The following is a 22,124-nucleotide window of genomic DNA, read 5'->3' as shown; positions in this document are numbered from 1 at the left end:
AAATAGCTGATTCACTGTGAGGGCAGCACTTCATTGTGCCTGGAAGGCCTGGACAGCAATGAAGCTTTCACTGGCTCAGTAAGATGGAAGAAAACAGTTGAGAAGTTGATGCATGTTATGGTTTTCTACAATTTGATAATATCATGGTTTTCTACAATCTGTACCATCTCAGTGACCTCTGTGGGTTCGAGTCCAGGTGTGTGCTCTCTTTGCTGTCCTTGCATTTCCAATGACCAGTTCTTATGTTCCTGTCCTAGATGACACTAAGGCTATATAACCTCACCAACAATGTAGGAGTTTGCTCTACATTGTTACTTGCAGTTGGTTCTGCCTTTTTAATGATAAGCAGCTCAAAAACTTCAAGTGTTAACTCTTTTCATATTGGAAATTCTTCATTATACTGAAACCAAATAGTCCTCAGAGTTTCACTCGTGGTTCTACTTTCGTGCTCTAGAAAACACAAGGCAGTTCTTTCCCCTCCCACACAGGCCCCAAGGCAACTCCTCTTCTTCCCAAGGATGTGGGAAGCAGATCCAAGGCATTGTAACAGGTGTGAGATGGTATCTCACGACATAAGAAAGGATGCTAAGTGAAATAAGTCAGATGGAAAAGGAGCAGAACCGTATGATTTCACTCACACGTGGGATATAAAACAGAAAGCAACAAACAAACTCATGGAAACAGTCAGGGGAAGGGGGTTTGGGGGAGGCAGAAGAGGGTAAAAGGGGTCACGTATATGGTGACGGAGGGAGACTAGACTTTGGGCGGTGAGCACACAATACAATATACAGATGATGTGTTATAGAACTATGCGCTTGAAACTTATATAGTGTGATTAACCGACATCATTGCAAAGGTTTGATGAAAAATCAAAACAGGTTAAAGCAAAGCCCCGGGCGCTGAGAGATGGGGCGGGGCCAATGAGACCACTCGCAGGCATGCCCTGACACACTACGCTGCCGCAGCCCAGGGAACACCTGCGAGTTCCATCTGAGTATGGAGTGAACTTCTGCGGTGGAGAAGCGGTCTGTGGCCACAACGGGTGCTGATATCCTGGAATCCCACTCCAGATTTTACTGAGACAAGCCCCTGAGGGGGACTCTGGAAATAGATGCAAGGAGAGAACAAATCACCTGACCGTGACTAAGGACATGCGATGCCTACCAGAGCCACATCGTCCTCCTTCCCAAGGCCTTTGCTTTCTAGTTCTTAGCCACCCTCCCTTCCACTTGCTGTGATAGCTTGTGGCCTGAGTTTCTCTGCAGAAACAGTCCCTAGGCCCCTCTCTGTAATGAAGAATGGCCAGGCCTTGGTCACTTGAGTCATTTTCCACCTGTCCTCAGCCAGACACAGGGCAAAACCGAGTTCTCTGAGTTTTGTTTTGTTTTGTTTTGTTTTTTTTTTTAAGAATAGATTGTGAGGGGGCAAAACAATGGAGATTTATATTTTTCCACCATTCCTGATCTCCTCGAATGGAAACTCTCATCAGCCCGCACACTCAGCTGGGGAGCTGAGCACAGTGGAGAGTCCGAGGGAAACAGGGATGAAGGCCTCACCTTATGACAAGTCTTCTTTGGAATCTTTTCTTGGGAAGCGTGTGCCTGCAGATGATGTTCTGAAACTGCCAGGCACAGTCTCACACAGCGGCTCAGACCGCTGGTATGGCATGGCTGAAAAGGATTAGCAAAGGCTTCACCTGTCAGGGTAGAGCTGCAGAAGCCCTACCTCAGCCCTGCTTTCAGCATGGCCCATCCTCACAGGGCTTGGTTTAGCTCAAGGATCGAAGGGTGGGGTTCGCCTTGCATCTGGCTGTTTGACTTACCAAGTGAGCTGCAGCGTTGGAGAGAGAAAACTTTAGGAACGAAGGTAGGAATAAAACCAAACCCTTAAGGTCATCTCATGCAACAGGACCGTGAACTTTTTTACCTCAACCCTTTTTTAAACCCTTCGGCTTAGGGCAGAGCAAAAGTCACCGGTGTTCATGGTGATTCTGGGTGACCAGCAGCCGTATGTCATTCAGTATTATAATTGTATAACTGTTCCTGCCGTTAAGGATGATTCAGCAACAAACCGAGGTCCATTTCCCTGTGCACACTTTTCTTATTCTCTCAGCTTCAGGGATATCACTTATAATTTTTCATTTACTGAGAGTTTGACAGTTTAATAAGCACTTCCACACACATTGCCTCATTTGGGCTTCACGACAAGCCTTGTAGTAGGTATAATTTTCTCTCCTTGTGACGTTCAGAGCATTTAGTGTATTGCCACGAGCACTTACTAGTCAGTGCTGGAGCTGATACTTCACCTGGGTCTCCTGACTCCAGTGACCGTTTTCCCTTCGCTGCTGTTGTGAGACTGGGGTGATCAGCGTCCTCGTCAGTGTCCGTGACGGAAGGCTATCGCCGAAGGGCGAAGCATCAGTGCTGTGAGAGAGCAGGGCTGACAACCGAAGCTGATGTTACCCTGTAGACCACACGCACTCATGGACTTGAGGGGATGCAGAGTATGCACAGGGTGGCTGACTTGTCCCCATCGGCCTGGGTTTGGAACTGACATCCCTACCTCCTGGGAACCGCCTCGATCCAGAGCAAACCCGGATGGTGAGTCGCCCCATGTGAGGGTCATATTCTGCCTCTTTGATGCCACCTGGATTTCTGAGAGTACCTCCAGGTGCAGAGGATTCTAAGCCCCAAACTCTGAGGAAATTCTGGAGGCTTTTGGGACCACAGAGCTGATCTCTGCAGAACAGGTTTTACTGAGGGTGGACTCCAGGTCATTTTGTCCCAAGCAGTTACATTTTAAATGTTTTAAAACTCCAAACCCTTGGTTACCAATGGGACCCGAGTTAATAATAGTATTTGCTTCTGTTGATGATCTGGCCTGTCTGGGAAGTGCTTTATGGTCCTCAGGATACCCACATTGCGTGGTGATTATTATTCCCATTCTAGGAATGTGGTAGCTGAGCTCGTGCATGTTCCAGCGAGGCTCCAGGCCCCAAACTAGGTGTGTCCTCACTCCTGCAGCACACTTCTCAAAGCCCTCCAGGTCCCTGTATCCTGTCCCGAGCAGATTGGAGTGGCAGGGGTACTTTGAGATTCCCGTGTTTCTCTAGAGGTTCTGGTAAACTTTTGGAGAGGAACCAGGCTCCTCTCAGCAATTAGGAGCTTCAGTACCCTGAGAGATTCAGCCCCAGAAGCTCACAGAAACACTGTAGAAGGGTTTACTGAGGAGATTCAGCAGGCAGCGTCTTCATACCTAAAATTAGGACTGATGTGCTATATTCTGCAACATGACCGTGAACTTGTGTAGCTCGACCCTTTTTAAAAAAATAGTTTACCTTACAAATTGCAGCTTTTGACATTTTATCATCCAATCGCTTCTCCTGGAGAAGGGATTAGGACCATCGATTTATACAGATAGTAAACCTTACTTAATAACACTATTTTTTGTAAAACACTGTTGTTTAGATATATGCGCCGTAAGGCTTTGCCAAGGCCTTGAGAGTTCACCAAATGAGCATTTTCGTATTTGTGCTAGCACCACTCATGCTCGGACTGTTTCGCCTTTGTTCATAAGCAAATAACTTTTTGTTGTGTGAAATTTGGTCTCTTTGGTTTGAAGGTTGAGATTCGCAATGCCTGTTTTGTCCACACCTGCTCAACTGTATGTGATTATACCTGCAAAACCCACCCCCCCGCCCCCCGATTCTTCAGCATTTGCTACAAAACAACGGTGCTCTCACTCAAGCCTGATCGACTGGATTTAATTGGCGAGTGGGCTGGAATTACTAATTCTAATATCTAATTCTGAATTAGGCCAAAGTATAATTTAAATTGGAGTTGTGACACTTGCTATATTATATAGAGAGAGATCTCTGTGGCAAAGCTTTGAACAGTTTTTCAAAAGAAAGTTTTGTTCAGAGCTGTTGTCTGAAAAATACTTCATAGTCTGAACAGCTTTGTGTGAAGACTTAGAAAACTTGTCTCACCCATTCCGTCCACGAGGGTCAAACGTCCTTTGTGGAGAATGAACTTACTTGGAGGTGAGTGTGCCAGTGTGCCCCACGTATGGTAACAGATGAAACCTCTCTTGCACATTCTCCTATCAATACAGTCAGTAAACTCAGGAGATTGCAACACTAGTACAGCTTATGTGAAAAAACCGGTGGTTTGAACTGATTCAACAGCTACTTCAGAAGAGATAAGCACTTGCCAAGTCAAGGAAGCCCCCTGGCCTCTGGGAGCCAGTATGCAGGCTGGAATTCAGTTTCCCTCTGCCCTGCCTGCACTGTGCATACTTGTGCCTTGCACCATCTACACAACATAGGAGGCAACTCTGCGTGTAACAGTGATTTGGATCCAGGTCATAATCTGTTCATGTGCGGGGGCAACAAGTTTTACTTTTCTTTCTACCCCCAAACACCTGGAAACCATAGCTGTCCACATTTATGATCTGTGTACCCCAAACACCCCTTTCCAAATCTGGACCTTCTAATTTGTTTTCATTTTCTTGGCCCTATTGTCACTTATGTTTAATTACATATTTCCCACAAACTACATGAAGTCTTTGTAAAATGAAGTAGAACATAAATGCAAATATACATGCACCTCCCTGCAGTCAGCCGTGCCGAGCAGAGCAGCTAAAGAAGCACACGATACATTTTTAATGAATTGTGTTGAACTTAACCGGCCCGTCCTGTTTCTATTTTGCCAAATATAAGAAGGGTGAGAGCAGCCCTTTTCACTAGGCTTGATTATCCTATCTTTTTAAGTTCTCCATGCTTAGCTTGAATCTTAATAAGTTGCTGTTTTTCTTTTCATGACATAATCTGTAAAGGATGTGGTGTTGAGTCACATTGCTGAAGAAGAAACTTTTGAGCCAGACCGTTCATCTGCAAATATAAGTCTTGCTATTTAGAGTAGCATAAGACAACTATCAGTGAGAAAAAGTCTCTGTTTATTGAAATAAAAAACCAAGAGGAAGATAAGATGACCACTGCTGGCAAAGTAAGTAGACATTTCTGATATTTTTAGAACTTTGACTTTATTAAAGCAATTAAGCAATTGGGTATATTTCCTGAGAAATTAGATGCCTGGGGAGGGTGTTTCCGAGTGCCAGTAAAATGGGATAAAGCAGCATATGCAATATTTTTTAGTAGAATGTAGGGGAAAATGAAGCTATATGGATTGTACCGACATTATTAATAATTTAATTTCAAGATAACTGGGCGTTTGCTCTTGGAAGCAAAATGTTTCCATAAGGAAACTTTCAACAGTCACATTTGAATGTGTTGCCTTCACCTCTAATTCAGTAGGAGACCAGAGTCTCATTTCCAGCTGTTGGAAAAGATCTGCTTGCTGTTAATGGGAAAGTGCTAACTGTGGAATGCAAAGTAGACAACAAAGTATCGTGCCTTTAGTTTTCTTAAGGATGTAGTTTTCATCAAAATATGCTTTAAAAATCTTCCAAAACAAGAATACATTGTAGTAAAGTATGTTTATTCCTTAGAAACAGAGTCGGCATCAACTTTAGAAATAGCTTTGGCATTTTTTTCATTTTCAAGTTGGTCTGTGTAGTTCCTCGCTTTAAATGGTACACAGTTTTGTAGTGTTATGTGCTTTTGTTTGTTTTTACTTATACAACTTGGCATTTAGCCTACCTTAAGTTTTGGAAAACTTGAGATGACATTTGAAGTCTGAGTGACACGACAATGGAGGAGGCCCTATATTGTGAGAATTAGAAATCATTGTTTCTAGAATTGAATAGGAGTAGAATAATAGCATTCTGGTGTGGTTAGGAACATGGCAAAATTAAATTAATTAGGTAATTAATTTTGCACTCTGGAAGCTAGAAACTCTACCCACAGAAGTTAATGAATCTTATAGTTGGAACGAATCTTAAATATTTAGAACTTCATCAGACCAACAGATGTTTAAGTTCTAGTTATCCCCCTCTATCAAGTGGATATCTAGCCACTGTTAGAGCATTGCCAATGATGTTGAACTCAGGAGGCTCAAAGCAGCACTTTCCACTTATGATTAATAATACTGTGTATAATTTCAGAAATAGCATAAAAACCACATAATTTTGATACAGCGATAGCCATGCAAAGGCATGGTTTGCAGAAGGGTTATATGTACCCCAAGTTGCTCTAGTGTTTCAGGGTGGCTCATAAAAGGAGCAGCTCCCTTTACATTATGGGTTGTAGTTTCCTCCCTTGTAGAATAAATGTTTGTTTTCATTAACAAGGTAAAAGATGATTGTTAGTGTGCTAGGGCTGTCATAACAAGTCATAACAGACTGGGTGACTTAAAAACAGAAATTTATTTTCTCAGAGTTCTTTCTGCAAGCTAGAAGTCTGAGATCAAGGTGTCAGTACAGTTTTTTCTTCTGAGGCCTCTCTCCTTGTAAATGACCATCTTCTTTCCATTTTCACATGATCTTTTCCTGATCGCCTCTGCTTATAAAGACACAAATCATATTGGATTAAGGCCCACCCTAATGACCTCATTTTAATTAAATAACTCTTAAAAGACTATCTCAGAGACATTCTGAAGTATTGGGGTTTAGGACTTCAACATATGAATTTGAAGGGAATACAATCTAGTCCATAACAATGATGAGCTTAAAACATTTGAATAATCAGGAAATATGAGGGGAAAAATTAACCACAGTCTTATATCCGAGACTACTATGGATTTCGTTTTAATTTGTTCTTCCCTCCTCACTTCTTTTTCACCATATTGTATGTAGTTGTAGTCACACTATTTATTAATACTCTATTCTATTTTTCCTACTTAAATCTGTTAATGTGTTTAAATGTATAATTCTTTATTTCTAGATATGCTACAATTTATTTAATCATTTCTCTATGATTATTTACATATTTATTTATACATATTGGTTATATAAGTAGTGCTGTGATGACATCTAATCTAATATGTATTGAGATTGTCTTTAATTGAACATTTTTCAGGTAGATTTTTACAATTAAATTATAGGATGAAAAGGTCAAAATACTCTTAGGTAGGGTACAAAGTTTCAGTTATACAAGATGAATGAGCATGGTGATGACAGTTAACAATATTGCATTATATGCTCAAAATTTGCTAAAAGGATAGATATTGAATATACACATGCACACACGCACACGCACGCAGACACACACACACACACACACACACACCATAGTAACTATGTAGAGCTGATTAATAAGTGATTTAGCTTGATTGTAGTGATCTCTTCAAGATGAATACATATAACATCAAGTTATATTCCTTAAACATGTTCAATTTTTATAAGTCAAACATATCTCAATAAAGTTGCTAAAAAAAAATGAAACGGACCACATACAAGGATTACAAGTCTTAAGTATACTGATGTACACTGAAATTATTGTTGTAAGGCCATGGCATTAATGGAACACCCAGTTTGCCACCCCTTTGACAATACTGTGTATTCTCATTAAATAAAAAGTTACTGTGGACCGAAAATAGAACTGTATCTCGTCATTGTTTATTAGCAAAACCCCTTCTTATAACCAAGGAGAACAAACGCTTTATGATATATTTGTTCACTTGTTGTATTTTCCTCCTTTTGTCCTTTGGCTGTGTCTCTGAGTGTGAATATGGTACGTGGGAGAGCAGGAGTGGTAGGAGTGGACATCTACATGTTTTCCTTATAAATTTGATTAAACATTGTATATATCAAAAAGTGTTAACTTTTGTCACTTCTGCTTTAAGCCTTTGAGACCCAATGAGCTGCAAGAACTGGATTAGGTGTAGAAAAGAGATGCAAAGATGTAAATTCCCAGAGCCATCCAGGAACCCATGGTCTGCGTACCGCATCAACTTTATGGCCCCTTCATCTCTAACTGTGCTCGTTTTTCTATTTCTTTCCCCACTGTTATGTGATCATACAGCAATTAAATACTGGCTTGAATTCTTGCAGAAAAATCCGCAGCCTTTCCTATTTTATAAATTTGAATTGTGGATAATTTGTACAGATGACAATTTTGGTCATTTGAAATTGTAGTACAAGAGCCTAGTTTATTGAACTATCATGTGACCACAAGCAATAAAAGCAAAGGGCTGGAAAGGATGTACCTCAGATCTAGCCCAGCCCTGCCACTCATGCACTATGTGACCCCGGATCGATCATTTGGGCTGCATTTCTCACACAGCAGACACAGGTGCATAAAAGATGATCTCTAAGAATTACAATTCTAGTTTTCTATGAAAATCATCATGGGAAAATTAGAATATTTTATGAAATCTTCTTGTCCACGTTTATAGTATTTTGGGAATCTGTATTTGTAACGACATAATTCTGACCCATTATAGCTCTCACGTAGGTTATTAAATGCAAAGCGGCTGTGTTATGGGAGCAGAAGAAACCTTTTTCCATTGAGGAAGTAGAAGTTGCCCCACCAAAAGCTAAAGAAGTTCGTATTAAGGTAACAAGCCTTAGAATACATAAACCTAAAATATTATCACACCTACACTGAGTATATCATTGCTATGTGGTTGGATTCGTAAAGAAGATGTTTCCCAAACTTTGTGTATTAATTCTCTTACTTGTCTTGCTTATTGTTAAGGATCTTGTCATACTAGATAGGAAATTAATGGCGTGATTATCCCTTAAAAACAGCAAAATTAATCGCTCTTCTTTTTGTTGCCTTTTTATTGACATGGCTCTGATTTCTAAAGTGGCTAGTAATCATGACTAATGACTTCTTTTAAAACCTTCTGGGAGTTGGAGAGTATTGCGATTACTTTACAATCTCATTTGTGCCTGGAGAAAGGACAACTTCTGGGAGTGTTTCTCCTCATTCCTTTGGACAGAGCCTAACTGTTGGTTTGGACACAAAGTTGTTGAGTAGGCATTGCTGCCAATCTTTCCTTGACCCTCTCCTGTTACCTGGGCACTGTAATAACAGTAAGATTTTGCTCCTCGCTTACCTTCTTGCATGCCGTTCCCTTTAGCTTTCATTGAGAGAGTCCTAGGAGCACCTAGCTGTAAAAATCTACTTTTGTGCTGGCCACATGGTAAAATCTGCATTCCGGTTCCCTCGTAAGAGCAACAATTTACTACAGAAAGGCAATGAGATTCAAAGTAGGGCCAGAGGCAGCAGTATTGTAAATCCCTTGATGAGAGGGATCTTGCCTGATGGTCGATATTAGGCTCAGAATCTTCTATAAGTCACCACTATATTAGACAATCATACCGAATAAACAATGATCTTTTTAGTAGTGAGTTAAATATCCTTCCGAGTGTAAAATGACCACTTGGTGCTGGTTGGTGCAATGTTCTTGTCTTTGAACACAGATTTTGGCCACAGGAATCTGTCGCACAGATGACCATGTTGTAGAAGGAATGTGGCCATCTAAGTTTCCAGTGATTGTGGGACATGAAGCAGTTGGGATTGTGGAGAGCATTGGAGAAGGAGTCACTACGGTGAAACCCGGTATGCGTACATCAAATCACAAGTTTGAGATAACCTCTCAAAGGAAACAGCACAACTAGGAATCATTAGAGAGGGTCTTAACATGATTTAGGAGGATAAATGGATACAAGGAGATGGATGATACGGAGTAAAGTTTAATTTAGCAGTCTCAACCTTTAGCGAGCAAACCTCATGACACATAAAATTTAGAATACTTTTAAGAAATTCTTGCACGTGGCATAGGCTCAAATCACATTTGTTTATTTCATATTTGAATGTTAATGACCACCATCTTCTGATGTTTCCCTCTAGGTGACAAAGTCATCCCCCTCTTTCTCCCTCAGTGTAGAGAATGCAAATATTGCCGCAATCCAGATGGAAACCTTTGCATTATGACCGAGTAGGTTTCAGTCATTTACTGTAATGCCATTTACGTTGTTTTGAAATCTAATGCTAAATTTCGAATTGAACTAATATGTGTGTTTGATGTATCAAACAGCTTGAAGGCCGATGGCGTAATGTCTGATGGCACTTCCAGATTTACATGCAAGGGCGAAACCATCTATCACTTTATGAACATCAGTACATTTACAGAGTACACGGTGGCGAGTGAATTTGCCGTTGCCAAGATTGATGATGCAGCTCCTTCAGAGAAAATTTGTTTACTTGGATGTGCATTTTCCACAGGATATGGCGCTGCCGTTAAAACTGGCAAGGTAAGAAGAAAGATGGGCTTGTTTTTTCCTTTGTATTCATTTCTATTTCATTTTATTTATTTATTAAATGTATTGAGGTGACATTGGTTAAAAATTATATAGGTGTCAAGTGTACAATTCTATAATACATCATCTATATATTACGTCGCGTGTTCGTCACCCAAAGTCAAATCTCCTTTCATCGTCATATATTTGACTCCTCGTTTACCCTTTTACACCTCCCTCCCTGTCCCTGTCCCTCTTGGAAACACTAAACTGTTCATGTCTGGGTATTTTTGTTTGTCGTGTTCGTTTGTTACTTTTCAGATTTATACCTCACATGTGAGTGAAGAACATGGTTTTCGATTTCTTCCATCTGACTTATTTCACTTAATATGATATTCTTGAGATCTATCTACATTGTTTCAAACGGCAGTGTTTCATCTTTTCTCACGACTGAGTAATATTCCATTGTATGTATGTATCACACCTTCTTTACCTGATCATCTATCCAAGGGCACCTTACTTGTTTCTATGTCTTGGCCACTATAAATAATAATGCTGCAATGAACATAGGAGTACATATACCTTTATGATGGAATGTTTTCAAATTTTGGGGAATAGATGCTTAGAAGTGGGATTACTGGGTCATATGGTAATTCTATTCTTAATTTTTTTTTTTGGAGGACCCTCCATACTGACTGTACCAATTTACATTCCCACCGGCAGTGTATGAGGGTTCCCTTTACCCACAGCCTCTCCAACACTTGTCATTGTCCTGTTGGTAATAGTCTTTCTGGCAGGTGTGAGGTAGTATCTCATTGTGGCTTTGATTTGCATTTGCCAAATAGCTAGTAAAGTTGAACATCCTTTCATATATCTGTTGGCCATTTGTATGCCTTCTGAGAAGTACCTTTTCAGGTCCTCTGCCCATTTTTTTTTTTTTTTTACATTGAATTGTCTGGGTTTTTGTTGTTATTGTTGAGTGATATGAGTTCTTTATATACTTTGAATATTAGCCCTTTATTGGAGATGTTGATTGAATATAGTTTCTCCCACTCAGTTGGTTGCCTCTTTGTTTTGTTGATAGTTTCTTTGGCTTTGCAGAACTTTTTAGTTTGATATAGTCCCATTCATTTATTTTTGCTTTCACTCCCCTTGCCTTTGAGGTCAAATTCATAAAATCTTCTCTAAAACCAAGGTCCATAAGTTTAAAACTTCTTTTCTTCTGTGCACTTTATTGTTTTGGGTTTTGTATTCAGGTCTTTGATCCATTTTGAATTAATTTCTGTGCATGGTGACAAATAGTAGTCTACTTTCATTATTTTTTCATGTGGCTTTTTAATTTTCTCGGCGCCATTTATTGAAGAGGGTTTTATTTTTATTCATTGTCTGTTTTTGGCCCCTTCTTTGAAAATTATTTGCCCATACACGTGTGGGTTTATTTCTGGGTTCTCAGTTCTGTGCCATCTGTCTATGCGTCTGTTTTTCTGCCAATGCCATGCTGTTTTGATTACTGCCATTTTGCAGAGTAATTTGAAGTCAAGCAATATGATACCTCCAGGCTTGTGTTTTTTTTTTTAAGGATTGCTTTGGCTCTTCTGGGCCTTTCATGGTTCCACACGAATCTGACAATTTTTTGTTTTATTTCTTTTTAAAAAGTGGTATTGGGATTAATGGAGATAGCATAAATGGGTATACTGCTTTGGGTGATATGGTCATTTTAACTATGTTGATTTTTCCTATCCATGAACACAGAATATGTTTTGATTTCTTTGTATCTTCTTCGATTTCTTTTAATAAGGTCTTATAGTTTTCAGTGTATAGGTCCTTCACATCTTTTGTTAAGTTTATTTCAAAGTATTTTATTCTTTTTGTTGCAATTGTGAAAGGAATGTTTTTTTTTTTTCCATTTCTTTTTCTGAAAAATCATTGTTAGTGCATAGGAACGCAATGGATTTTTGTATATTGATTTTGTTTTTTAATTTTTTTCTTGGAACCCTAAAGATTTTTTTTTTTTAATTTTGAAAACATATCTTTTAATTAGTTTTGTTTTTGTTTTTGGTATACAATGCCAAATCCCCTGGAGGAAAAATAAAAAATTCAGATTAGAAACTTTATTTGTAAATAAATAAAAATAAAATTTCTAGATTTAATTTTGTTTCTAAATTTTGGGTTCCAAACTTTAGGTCTGAAATTCACCATTTCTGTTTTACAAACTAAATGTCAACACTGGTGTGTTAGTTTGCTAGGGCTGTCATAGCAAAGTACCACAGAGTGGATGGCTTAAAAAGAAATTTATTGTCTCATATTTTGGAAATAGAAGCTCAAAATCAGAGTGCTGGCAGGACTGATTTATTGTGAGTGCTGGGAGTGTGGGATCTGTTCCAGGCAGCTCTCCTTAACTGTCTTCTTCCTGTCTTTCCACATTGTCTTCCAGCTATGCCCGTCTTTGTGTCCAAATGTCTCCTCTTTATAAGGACATCAGTCATACTGGATTAAGACCTGAGCTAATATCTTTGTTTTAACTTGATAATCTCCGCAAAGACATTATCTTCAAATAAGATTACATTCCTAGGTATTGGGTGTTAAGACTTCAACATATTAATTTGGAGGAGACACAATTCAGCTTATAATGGATGGAAACATTAATGATTTTTTAAGAATGATTATTTGGACTCAGTTTTTGTTACACTTCAGGAGTCAAAGAAGTGAGTAGAATAACACACAATTCGTAATAGCACAGCCATTCCCACGGATAATACAAGCAATTCACATACTGTGGTGCTCTCATCAATTCCAAAGTCTTTAGAAAAACTATTGATGTGTTAGTTCCAAATGTGTAGCTCACATTCTCTCCAAATTCTTTTATCCAACTCCCTTCCTGACATCTCCATTTGGATGTCTCACAGGTTTTTCAAACTGAATATGTATAAAACTGAATTCTTAATTTTCTTACTCCATGACTCTCAAACATATTTTGCCCACTCCAATTTTCTTTATTCTTGATCTTCCCTTTCTACCACCTTATATGCATTCCGGCAGCACCTCCTGTTGACTTTATGTACAAGGTATATTTTAAATCTCTCCATTTTCTTTAATTTACTACCATCATTACATTTTGACTAGACAGATGCAGTTGCTTCTCTTCTATTTTCCTCATTACTCTTCTTGACCATTTCCAATAATTCTCCATTTACAAGCCAGAGTAACTTTATACAACATAAATTGGACCACATTACTTTTTGACCGCCAAATCCTTCAGCGGTTTTAACACTCAGGACAACCACGTCTCGCCCACTATAATCCGACCACGCTTGCCTCTTCGGATTCTTAAGCCTGCTGTGCTATTCCTGCATGAAGGCCTTTACCCACACTATTCATTGGTCTGGAACACTCAATCCTGAGCCCTCATGTGGTTGGTTCCTTAACATCACTCTTAGTTTAAAAATCATCTTCTTGCTCAGAGAAGTTCTTTTGTTTCTTTCTGCTCTATCTAAGCAGAAACTTCTTCCCATTATTCAAGGGAACATAATTGCTTCATGAATAGTGTGCATCCCAAATCTCAAACTCTCATTGTATCTTCAGTGTTCCTCATTAGACTACAAGCTCCAGAAAGGTAGATTTATCTCCGATATATGTTCAAGACAGATCTGAGATTTATGAATGTATAACATTAGCATGCATGCACATATCAGTGACATATCTGAGTTCCATTTGCTTCTAGATTTCTTTGGAAAATCTAGGAGATGGAATAGTGCTTCTCCAAGGGTCTATTTCTTTTTTGTTGTTTTTTTTTTTAAATTTTTTTATTTTTAAAGGATTTTCCTACCAAGATAGAGGTGAAAGAAGGGACATTGGACATAGTTTTACATTAGTATTTGTAACTTTTTAAATTCTATTTGGTATATTAACCTCATATTAGTACTTGGTTGATAGACTATTAACTATGACATTCTCCACTTTAGCTCTAATCCTTTCCTGGAAGCTCACTTAGGGTAAATCACTTGAGAAAACATACATTCTTTCCTTTGCCTATTTGAAAATAGGTCAGACCGAATCCAAAGGTACGTTGGGAGTCTCTCAAACCCCTTTTTGGTCTGATGATCACTAGAAGGATTTATAAAAGTTATACTTATGGTTACAGGTTACTATAGCAAAAGGATACTATTAAAACCAGCCCTCCAACAAAGGCACATAGGGTGGAGTCCAGGAAAGATCAGGTACAAACTTGCAGTTGTCCTCTCTCAGAGGTGTCCCATGGACAGAGCTTAATTCTCCCAGCAACAATGCGTGACTTGAGGCCTTATGAAAAGCAACAATGCGTGTCAACCAGGGAAGTTCACTCAAATCTTGGTGTTCAGGGTTTCTGCTGGGGAGCATGCAGCGCCCACATGTCTGAGCTCAGCTACTCAGACGCCAGCACCACCTGTGGTCAAGCTAATGACTCAAAGCCTCGGGCATTCACCATAAACCTCATTGTTAGTATAAACTATCTGGCATAGCACAAGGTCTCAGGTACATAAAGACACTTATATCAGGCAGGAAATTCCAAAGACACAAAAGTTATATTCCAGGAACCCATCAAAGGCAGGTCTTGAAGACCTTTGGAATGGTAGAACACAGATTTTTATTAAAGTACACTAAGGGGATCAGAACAGTGAGAAGTGGAACCTTACTACATTTTAAATTCATAAAATATTTTCAAATGACTTACATTTGACATTTTTATTTTAGACTCTGGCTTCCTCCTACAATAGGAATATGGGTAATTTGCCATAGATGTTAATCTCCAGTTCCCATTATTTAGAAGAGGAGGCTGAGCGAAGGAGAGAATTTGTTGGTTTGCTGCTGTTGTTGTTATTGATGACTTTGTTTGTTTCTTTGCTTGTATTTTGGGGTAGAGGGAATATCTGAAGTTAGCAGATACTGGGGCCATGATCCACTTAAAGATTCAGATGCAGACTGACAAGAAGGTCAAGAAACTATCCCTTTACAGATGGGTGACTGAGACCTAGGGAGAAGTGTTTTATAGTGCAGTTTCTTGGCACTTAGAAAGACCACACTTCAGGGATACCAGAGTTTAAGGTTTACCAGAGATTAAATGAGGAAGGCTGATTGAGATCCCAGAAGACAAAGTTAGAACCATAGCTTTTGTACCTAAATCTAGAACCTGAAATTCAACCATTAACAAAATATTTCATCTCAAATCTAGACAATTAAGTCAGCAGATAAACCGAGAGGTAAGGCATAAAATGCTCATTTTAATTTCTGTTGTAAAATTGTAAAATGTCGACCCTCAAGGACTCGATCGGTAAAGTTTGTTGAGTGGATAAATGAATGACCGAATGATATTTGAAAGAATGACTGCACTGAATTCAAAGCTCCAAATTCCGGAATGGAACTGAGAGACTAGGATGCCGTAACTGAACTTAAAATTCATGGAGAGTGGGTGCAATACTACTTCCGTTCTCTTTAAGCCTTTGTTTACAAGACTTAAAGAAATGCAAACATTTCAAATGTGGACGTTTCAAAGCACATGCATACATATTTCTTCAGCTAATTTCCACAAGGGGGGACAAAGCCAGAGAATGAGAAAGTCTGAAAAAACAGAGAAGAGAGAGAAAAAAAAGGGTGCAAGACAGAAAGAAGCAAGGGAGGAAGGGAGGAGGGAGGAAGGAAGGAAGGGAGGGAGGAAGGAAGGAAGGAAGGAAGAAAGGAAGGAAGGAAGGAAGGAAGGAAGGAAGGAAGGAAGGAAGGAAGGGAGAGGAAGAAGAGATGATCACCATGAGTGCCATACCCATTCTGTGTGTCTCCCTGAGTTCAAGTGTCTCTGCTACCTGATGTGAAACATAATTAGGGCTCTTCCAACAGGAAAATCACTTTTGGATAGAACCTCCTTTCATATAGCATAGCACAGGGTAAAAATCCCAAAAATGATTTAACTACATTTCCCTCCTGGAACTATATATGTATATGGATCATCTAATTGAAATATGGAAGTTGGCTTTCATAGAAAAACCAATTAATTTACAAATGACTCAGAGTTATGGTTACTAAGAAAATTCTAGTCAGGCCAAACCTAAAACAGACTTAGCATAGCTTTGTAGAGAAGAGATAATAGAGAACTTAGTGTTTATTTCATCTTGCTATGAGATTAGATGAGGTTATGGATGGGAGCTGAAAGTCTGCAAAAACTGCCACGACGAAGGCCTGAAAGATGTAAATTTTATAAAGTGTTTTCATTTACTTGGCAAATACTGGGGTTTGTTGGTTGGTCGATTGGTTGGTTGGTTGGTTGGTTGGTTGTTTTTCCATTCTCAGAACTTCTGCTGTTTTCAGAGCTCTTCATGGCATCATCATCAGAACAAGTGATCCAATGCTGACATCATAGTGGTCCTCTAAATTGTGTGTTTCTAATACTGGAGATACTTTGCAGGTTTAACTTTTTTATCCTACCTCTAGAATTTGCAGAAAATTTTCTCTCCACAGGTCACCCCTGGTTCTACTTGTGCGGTCTTTGGTCTGGGAGGAGTTGGCCTTTCAGTCATCATGGGCTGTAAGTTGGCTGGTGCATCCAGGATCATTGGAATTGACCTCAACAAAGGCAAATTTGAGAAAGCTATGGCTGTCGGAGCCACTGAGTGCATCAGCCCCAAGGACTTTACTAAGCCCATCAGTGAGGTGCTATCAGAAATGACAGGAGACAGTGTGGACTATACTTTTGAAGTTATTGGGCATCTTGAAACGATGGTAAGAGCCAAGTTTAGGGGAGCTACACAATACCCAACCTATTTGATCATGCAAAGTAACACTCATTTTGTATAGCTTTATTAACAAGCAATTATGGAAATACATGTTAGGCAAAACCTGGTAACCATGAAGCAGTTTTGCCTAAAAAGTCAAAAGCTATGAGCCGGTCTATATGACCAAAGTTAAGTATCACATTGCACCACTCTCACGTGACCAGAGTGTAAGGCAGCCAATCATCTGGACAAACTTTTGCATTCTCTTCCTCGTATATGTGGATTTCTTGGCAAAGGTGAATCCTTCTTTTATACTTTAGCAAGCCAAACAGCACAAAGCGACTCCCTGAGGAGAGATAAGGAAGAGACCTAGGTGGAAAAGGGACTATTCCAAACTTGGCATCTCTTCCCCCAAATCCATGATGTATCCAACGTCTTACTCGTTACACCGTAGCTTAGTTTTTCCTTACGTGAATTCCCTTAGAATAGGAATCTGTGACTTTCTCAAACATGCCTCCACTGTGGCAGCCGGCTGCACCATCCCTCCACGTAGGTCTGATAAATAAGTCTAGACCCTAGGTAAGAAAGCCCCAGCCTGCGCTAAGGTAAGGAAACTTGGAAATATGGGACAAAGTCAGTCTTGCTCAAGGTCAGGTAGCAGATTCAATTCACTCCAATACTTTTGGTAATTTATCAATAATTTGTCTTTAATTTACCATTGTAATCTTTTTCTAGTGCCACTTAGAATTACTCCATACCAACAAACAGTATTATAGGTTGTATGTTTACAGAACCAATATGCATATATTGGATATATTGTTAGGGCCTGTGGATTTCCAGGTGATATTCTGATGAACACTGATCTCTGAAAGATTCCAACATCCATAGCTACAATGTAGCAACTGTTCAAAACTTTTAATGAAAGAATGGACGACTGAATGACCAGAAAATGCGGGGTTAGTCTTGGAGATGCCATGGGGGGAAAAAGAGACTCTTTTATCTTATATTTTAGTATTTTATTTAATTTTCAGGCTAACAACAACAACAACAACAACAACAACAACAACGAACTAGCTTACTTGATTTAGTGTAGTTAATTCAATTTCGCTTCGTTCAAATGACTTTCCGAGGCTTATCTGAAATGGTGATATTGGTCTAACAACATCACAGGAATTTCCCCTGGATTTTGATCCATGGCATCCTGAAAATGCCATGAACATTGACTGTGATCATTTCTGCTTTTTGACTAAAGGGCAAATGTATGAAAGAGTTAAAGTAAGACTAGAGTTGTGTTGAGAATTTTTAAATGCAAGCAGGAAATAAAACAGATGCGGACCTAATTTAGTGTCGTGACTTGGAAACTTGAAATAACCACTGGAACTCTGATAGTATGTAGGGTATTCATGAGTCCATGAAATGCCATAAGATGTAAGAAACGGTCTCCTTTATTTTAAACTCAGATTGATGCCATTGAATCCTGCAATAAGAACTATGGGACCTGCGTGCTGGTAGGTATCCCTCCATCAGGCAAGAAGCTCAGCTGCGACCCTATGCTGCTCTTATTTGGACGCACATTGAAAGGATGCATTTTTGGAGGTAGGGAAGGCGCTCGAGCCTCTGGTCCAGGAGTGGTGACTTTAACTCTGTTGCTTTGACAAGTGAGAGAAGGCAATTGTCTCATCATATCTCCCTTAAAGGTCTTTCTTCCAAGGATAAAATGAAGTGATCTAACATGGGACTGTGACCGCAATAATACAAAAGAAGATTGCCCGCCCCTTGGCTTGATTTAGAGCTAATATCGGTGGGCGCATTTTTAATATTAATATTTGCAACTCAAGTTCTTCAAAGGCCTGAATGTGAGATACCAGCAACGTCTCTATGGGGATGATTTTATGGGATAGGAAGTGCTGATTTAATCCATGATTCTCAATATACACAAGAACGTGTATGAAAATAGAATTCATTCAATTCCCAATAGCGACAGCAAAAAAACCAAAAAACAAAAAACTCTGGACCCAAAGCCAAAATAAACAAACAAAAGGGAATTGTTGCATTTAAAGGAACAATTGAGCTTCACACCAGAATGACCGACACGGGCAGTATGGTCAATTCTCAGTCCTGGTCTTATATGAACATTTGGCAGGATTTGATACAGCTGGTGGGTTCCTTTTTCTCAAAAACTCTCTTCACTTAGCTTCTAGACATTACTTTGGTATCTGTTGTGCTTGTTCTTTTACTTTCACCTACTTCAATGATCATTCCTTCCCGAATCTCTGCTGGATCCTCCACGTCCTCAGATCTTTAATTTTGGTGTGTCCTAGCACTCAGTCCTCGGACCTCCTCCCCTTCATTTACATGTGCTTCCAAGGTAATCTCCTCTGATCTCATGGCTTTAAACACACTCTGCTTATAACCTGTAAGTATATATCTTCAGCCTAGACTTCCACTAGAGTTACAGATTCATATGTCCAATTGTCTACCTGACTTCTCCACTTGAGTATTTGATAGACATACAAACTTAACCTGCCCCTAACTACTCCTGATTCTACCATCTCCACCCTAGCACTCAACCTATTCCTCCCACCATCTTCTCATCTCAATAATGATGACCCCATCATTGATCAGGCCCCAAGCCTTGGATTACGTTCTTTCTCTTATACAATGACTATTTCAGCAAATCCGGTTGGTTTGATCTTTAAATAATACCCAGGATCGGACTGTTTCTCACTAGCACCATCACTTGTCCAAGCCACCATCACCTCCTTCCTGCAGTATAGTAACTTTTTAAATGGTCTCCCCACTCTCAACCTTTGCCCCATATAGAACATTTCCCACAGATCAGCCAGAGTGCAACGGTTAAAATGGAAGTCGGATCAGGTCATGCCTCTCTCAAAACCCTTTAATGGCTTCCTTTCTCGCTCAGAATAAAACCGGCAATGGCCAGAAGGTCCCATATGATCTGGCCCGCTTCCCCCAGCTGCTGCCGTTCCTCTGCTCTCACTCCACTCCAGCCACTCTGGCCTCCTCGCTAGTCTTGCTTGTCAGCACCAGCTCAACACCTTCGCATTTACTCTGCCTTTTCCCCAAATATTCTTTCCCAATATTCCTGCCTAGATCATTTTCCTTATCTTTTTGCCAAAATGTCACCTTATCAGGTAGGCTTTCCCTGAGCTTTATAAAATAACATTCCCTGGCCTCTATCCCACCCTGTCCTCCAACACTGCCTATGACCCCTCCTCGACTTTATTTTTCTCCCTTGTGCTGTCACTGGATGATGTGCTCTGCATTTGCTTGTTCATTTTCAGTGTCTCTGCATGAAAATGAGAGGGTGATCATGCTTCCTGAGAGCAGAGATTTCATTTGCTTTGCCTCTGCTGTATTTCCAGCCCCTGACATAGTGTCTGGTAGTAGAGCATACCCAAAAGCATTTACTGAATAACTGAATTTCCTTCTAATATTCCTGAATAACCCATAATCTCCCTGCATCACACAAATAGTCGAAGTGAGGAGGCTCAACTTATAGCTCGTATTGTTGTTTTTCAGTTCAAGTCTTATTTCCTCCAAGGAGCCTGCTCTAGAGAAGTGCATTTGGACCCAACCAGTCTCTTGTTTTCGTACCCCAGATAATGTTGTGGAAAGAGAACAAGCTTTGGCCTTGCATTGAGCATTGTCTGCGTTATGGGTGACCTTCACAAGAGCTGTAACAGCAGAGTGCTGGGTGAACTCAGAATAGAATGCCAGGAAAAGAAGTGGAACTGGAAACAGTGAATTAGAGATGGATTTTTTTTTCCCCGTAAAGAGATTTTTCTACAAACGAACAAAGATATTGGGCAGCTAGAAAGAGATGGGGTCAAGAAAGGTTTTTCTGAAGGGGAAGTTTGTCTTTGTTTCTTAAAATGGGAGAAATACAGCTAATGTGTGTGCTGTTGAGAATAGCCCAACATGGGGAAAAGGTTAGGAGAGTGAAGAAACAGATATAATAAAATATGAAAATTGTTTAGTGAATTGCAAAGAGAAAATATGTGTTTTTTTTTACAGGTTGCAAAAGCAGAGATGTTGTTCCAAAACTGGCGACTGATTTCCTGGCAAAGAAATTTGACCTGGACCAGTTAATAACCCATGTTTTACCTTTTAAAAATATCCAGGAAGGATTTGAACTGCTCAATTCAGGGAAAAGGTGCCTGTTTTTTGTTGCTTTGTTGTTGTTGTTGTTTTTCTGGTGGTCTTATCTCTTCTCCACAAGCTACTTCTAAAATTCAATGTTTATGAATATACCTACTTCTTTCCCTTTTATTTCTGAATCTTTAAGCTAACAAGATTGAAAGAGGTGATTGCTTTTGCATAGACTTCCTATATCATTGTCTTGTATTAACCAATTGTTAAAAATCTTTTGAACTTTGGTTTTCTACACTGGATGGATTTCATTTTGGCTACTTTTATTTCACCATAAAGATGCAAGCTTTCTCAAATAATGCTACAAATTTTCTTCATAGTTTTTGGAAGGCTTTTTCAAATATGCTTTCCCTGATCCGTGCAAGTCAGGTATTATGATTTTTACCATTTTCAGTTGAACGAACTAAGGTTGTTAGAGACAAATAAATAACTTGCCAGACCTTGTTGGGGTAGCACCAATATGCAAACTCAGTGCAAAGCTTGGGCTCTTTGACCGTGCCCTGGACTCCTTTGATGGAGCTGACAGGCTCCGAGCAAATGTGGGTGCTCTTCTCACTATTCCTGCTGTTTCTGAGGGTCGGGCGAGGGTAGAGGTAGAATACAAAACCGCACACAAACATCAACTACAGATGTCCGCTCATGCACGTCTGGAACAGCAAGCAAAGAGCCTGTCTACAAGAGGAAATAGGATTTCACTCACTGGGTCCATAATGCTTATTGAACATCCATTACGTGTCAAGGATTTGAGTTCCATAAGCGAAGAGACCTAACTATACGTTAACCTGAGATCGAAATCCTCACTCAGTTTTCCCTTGAGTGCTTTTTCGGTGTTGTCTCTTGTCTCTACAACTGTTCTAGTCTCCCAGGCCATTGTATTATGAACAGACGTTGACTCTTTTTCAGCAGAAAGCAATGGGTTAAACTGTCCGAACAACCTTTACTCCAGTTTACGCAAAAGAAATGGCTTAATATGACCAGTTTTGAAAAATAGTTAACTTACTGCTGTCCAAAGACACACAAATTCCACTCTGAGGAACTTTGCTTCAATTGTCACCTTATGCAGGT

At 39.6% G+C, this 22,124-nt stretch overlaps 1 protein-coding gene across 3 annotated transcripts; it reads left to right on the top strand.

Annotated features, from left to right (window-relative positions):
- The first annotated feature begins 2,454 nt into the window (after nucleotides 1–2,454).
- LOC118608661 (all-trans-retinol dehydrogenase [NAD(+)] ADH7-like) lies at nucleotides 2,455–21,834 on the top strand. Of its 3 annotated transcripts, XM_036227676.1 has the most exons (9): nucleotides 2,455–2,600; nucleotides 4,837–5,006; nucleotides 8,354–8,455; nucleotides 9,328–9,466; nucleotides 9,758–9,845; nucleotides 9,945–10,161; nucleotides 16,633–16,893; nucleotides 18,347–18,482; nucleotides 20,925–21,832. In XM_036227676.1, the coding sequence occupies exons 2-9, from the start codon at nucleotides 4,989–4,991 to the stop codon at nucleotides 21,137–21,139; spliced, it is 1,176 nt and encodes a 391-aa protein (XP_036083569.1). In that variant the 5' UTR covers nucleotides 2,455–2,600; nucleotides 4,837–4,988; the 3' UTR covers nucleotides 21,140–21,832. The 3 variants fall into 3 exon arrangements, with proteins under 3 accessions (XP_036083569.1, XP_036083570.1, XP_036083571.1); XM_036227677.1 differs by lacking the exon at nucleotides 2,455–2,600 and having other exon boundaries at nucleotides 4,839–5,006; nucleotides 8,343–8,455; nucleotides 20,925–21,834; XM_036227678.1 differs by lacking the exon at nucleotides 2,455–2,600 and having other exon boundaries at nucleotides 4,974–5,006; nucleotides 20,925–21,834.
- The last annotated feature ends 290 nt before the right edge of the window (nucleotides 21,835–22,124 follow it).

The sequence above is a fragment of the Rousettus aegyptiacus genome, unplaced genomic scaffold (genome assembly GCF_014176215.1).
Source record: "Rousettus aegyptiacus isolate mRouAeg1 unplaced genomic scaffold, mRouAeg1.p scaffold_m13_p_10, whole genome shotgun sequence".
Lineage (NCBI taxonomy): Eukaryota > Metazoa > Chordata > Mammalia > Chiroptera > Pteropodidae > Rousettus > Rousettus aegyptiacus.
This window is presented reverse-complemented; position numbering and strand designations above follow the sequence as displayed.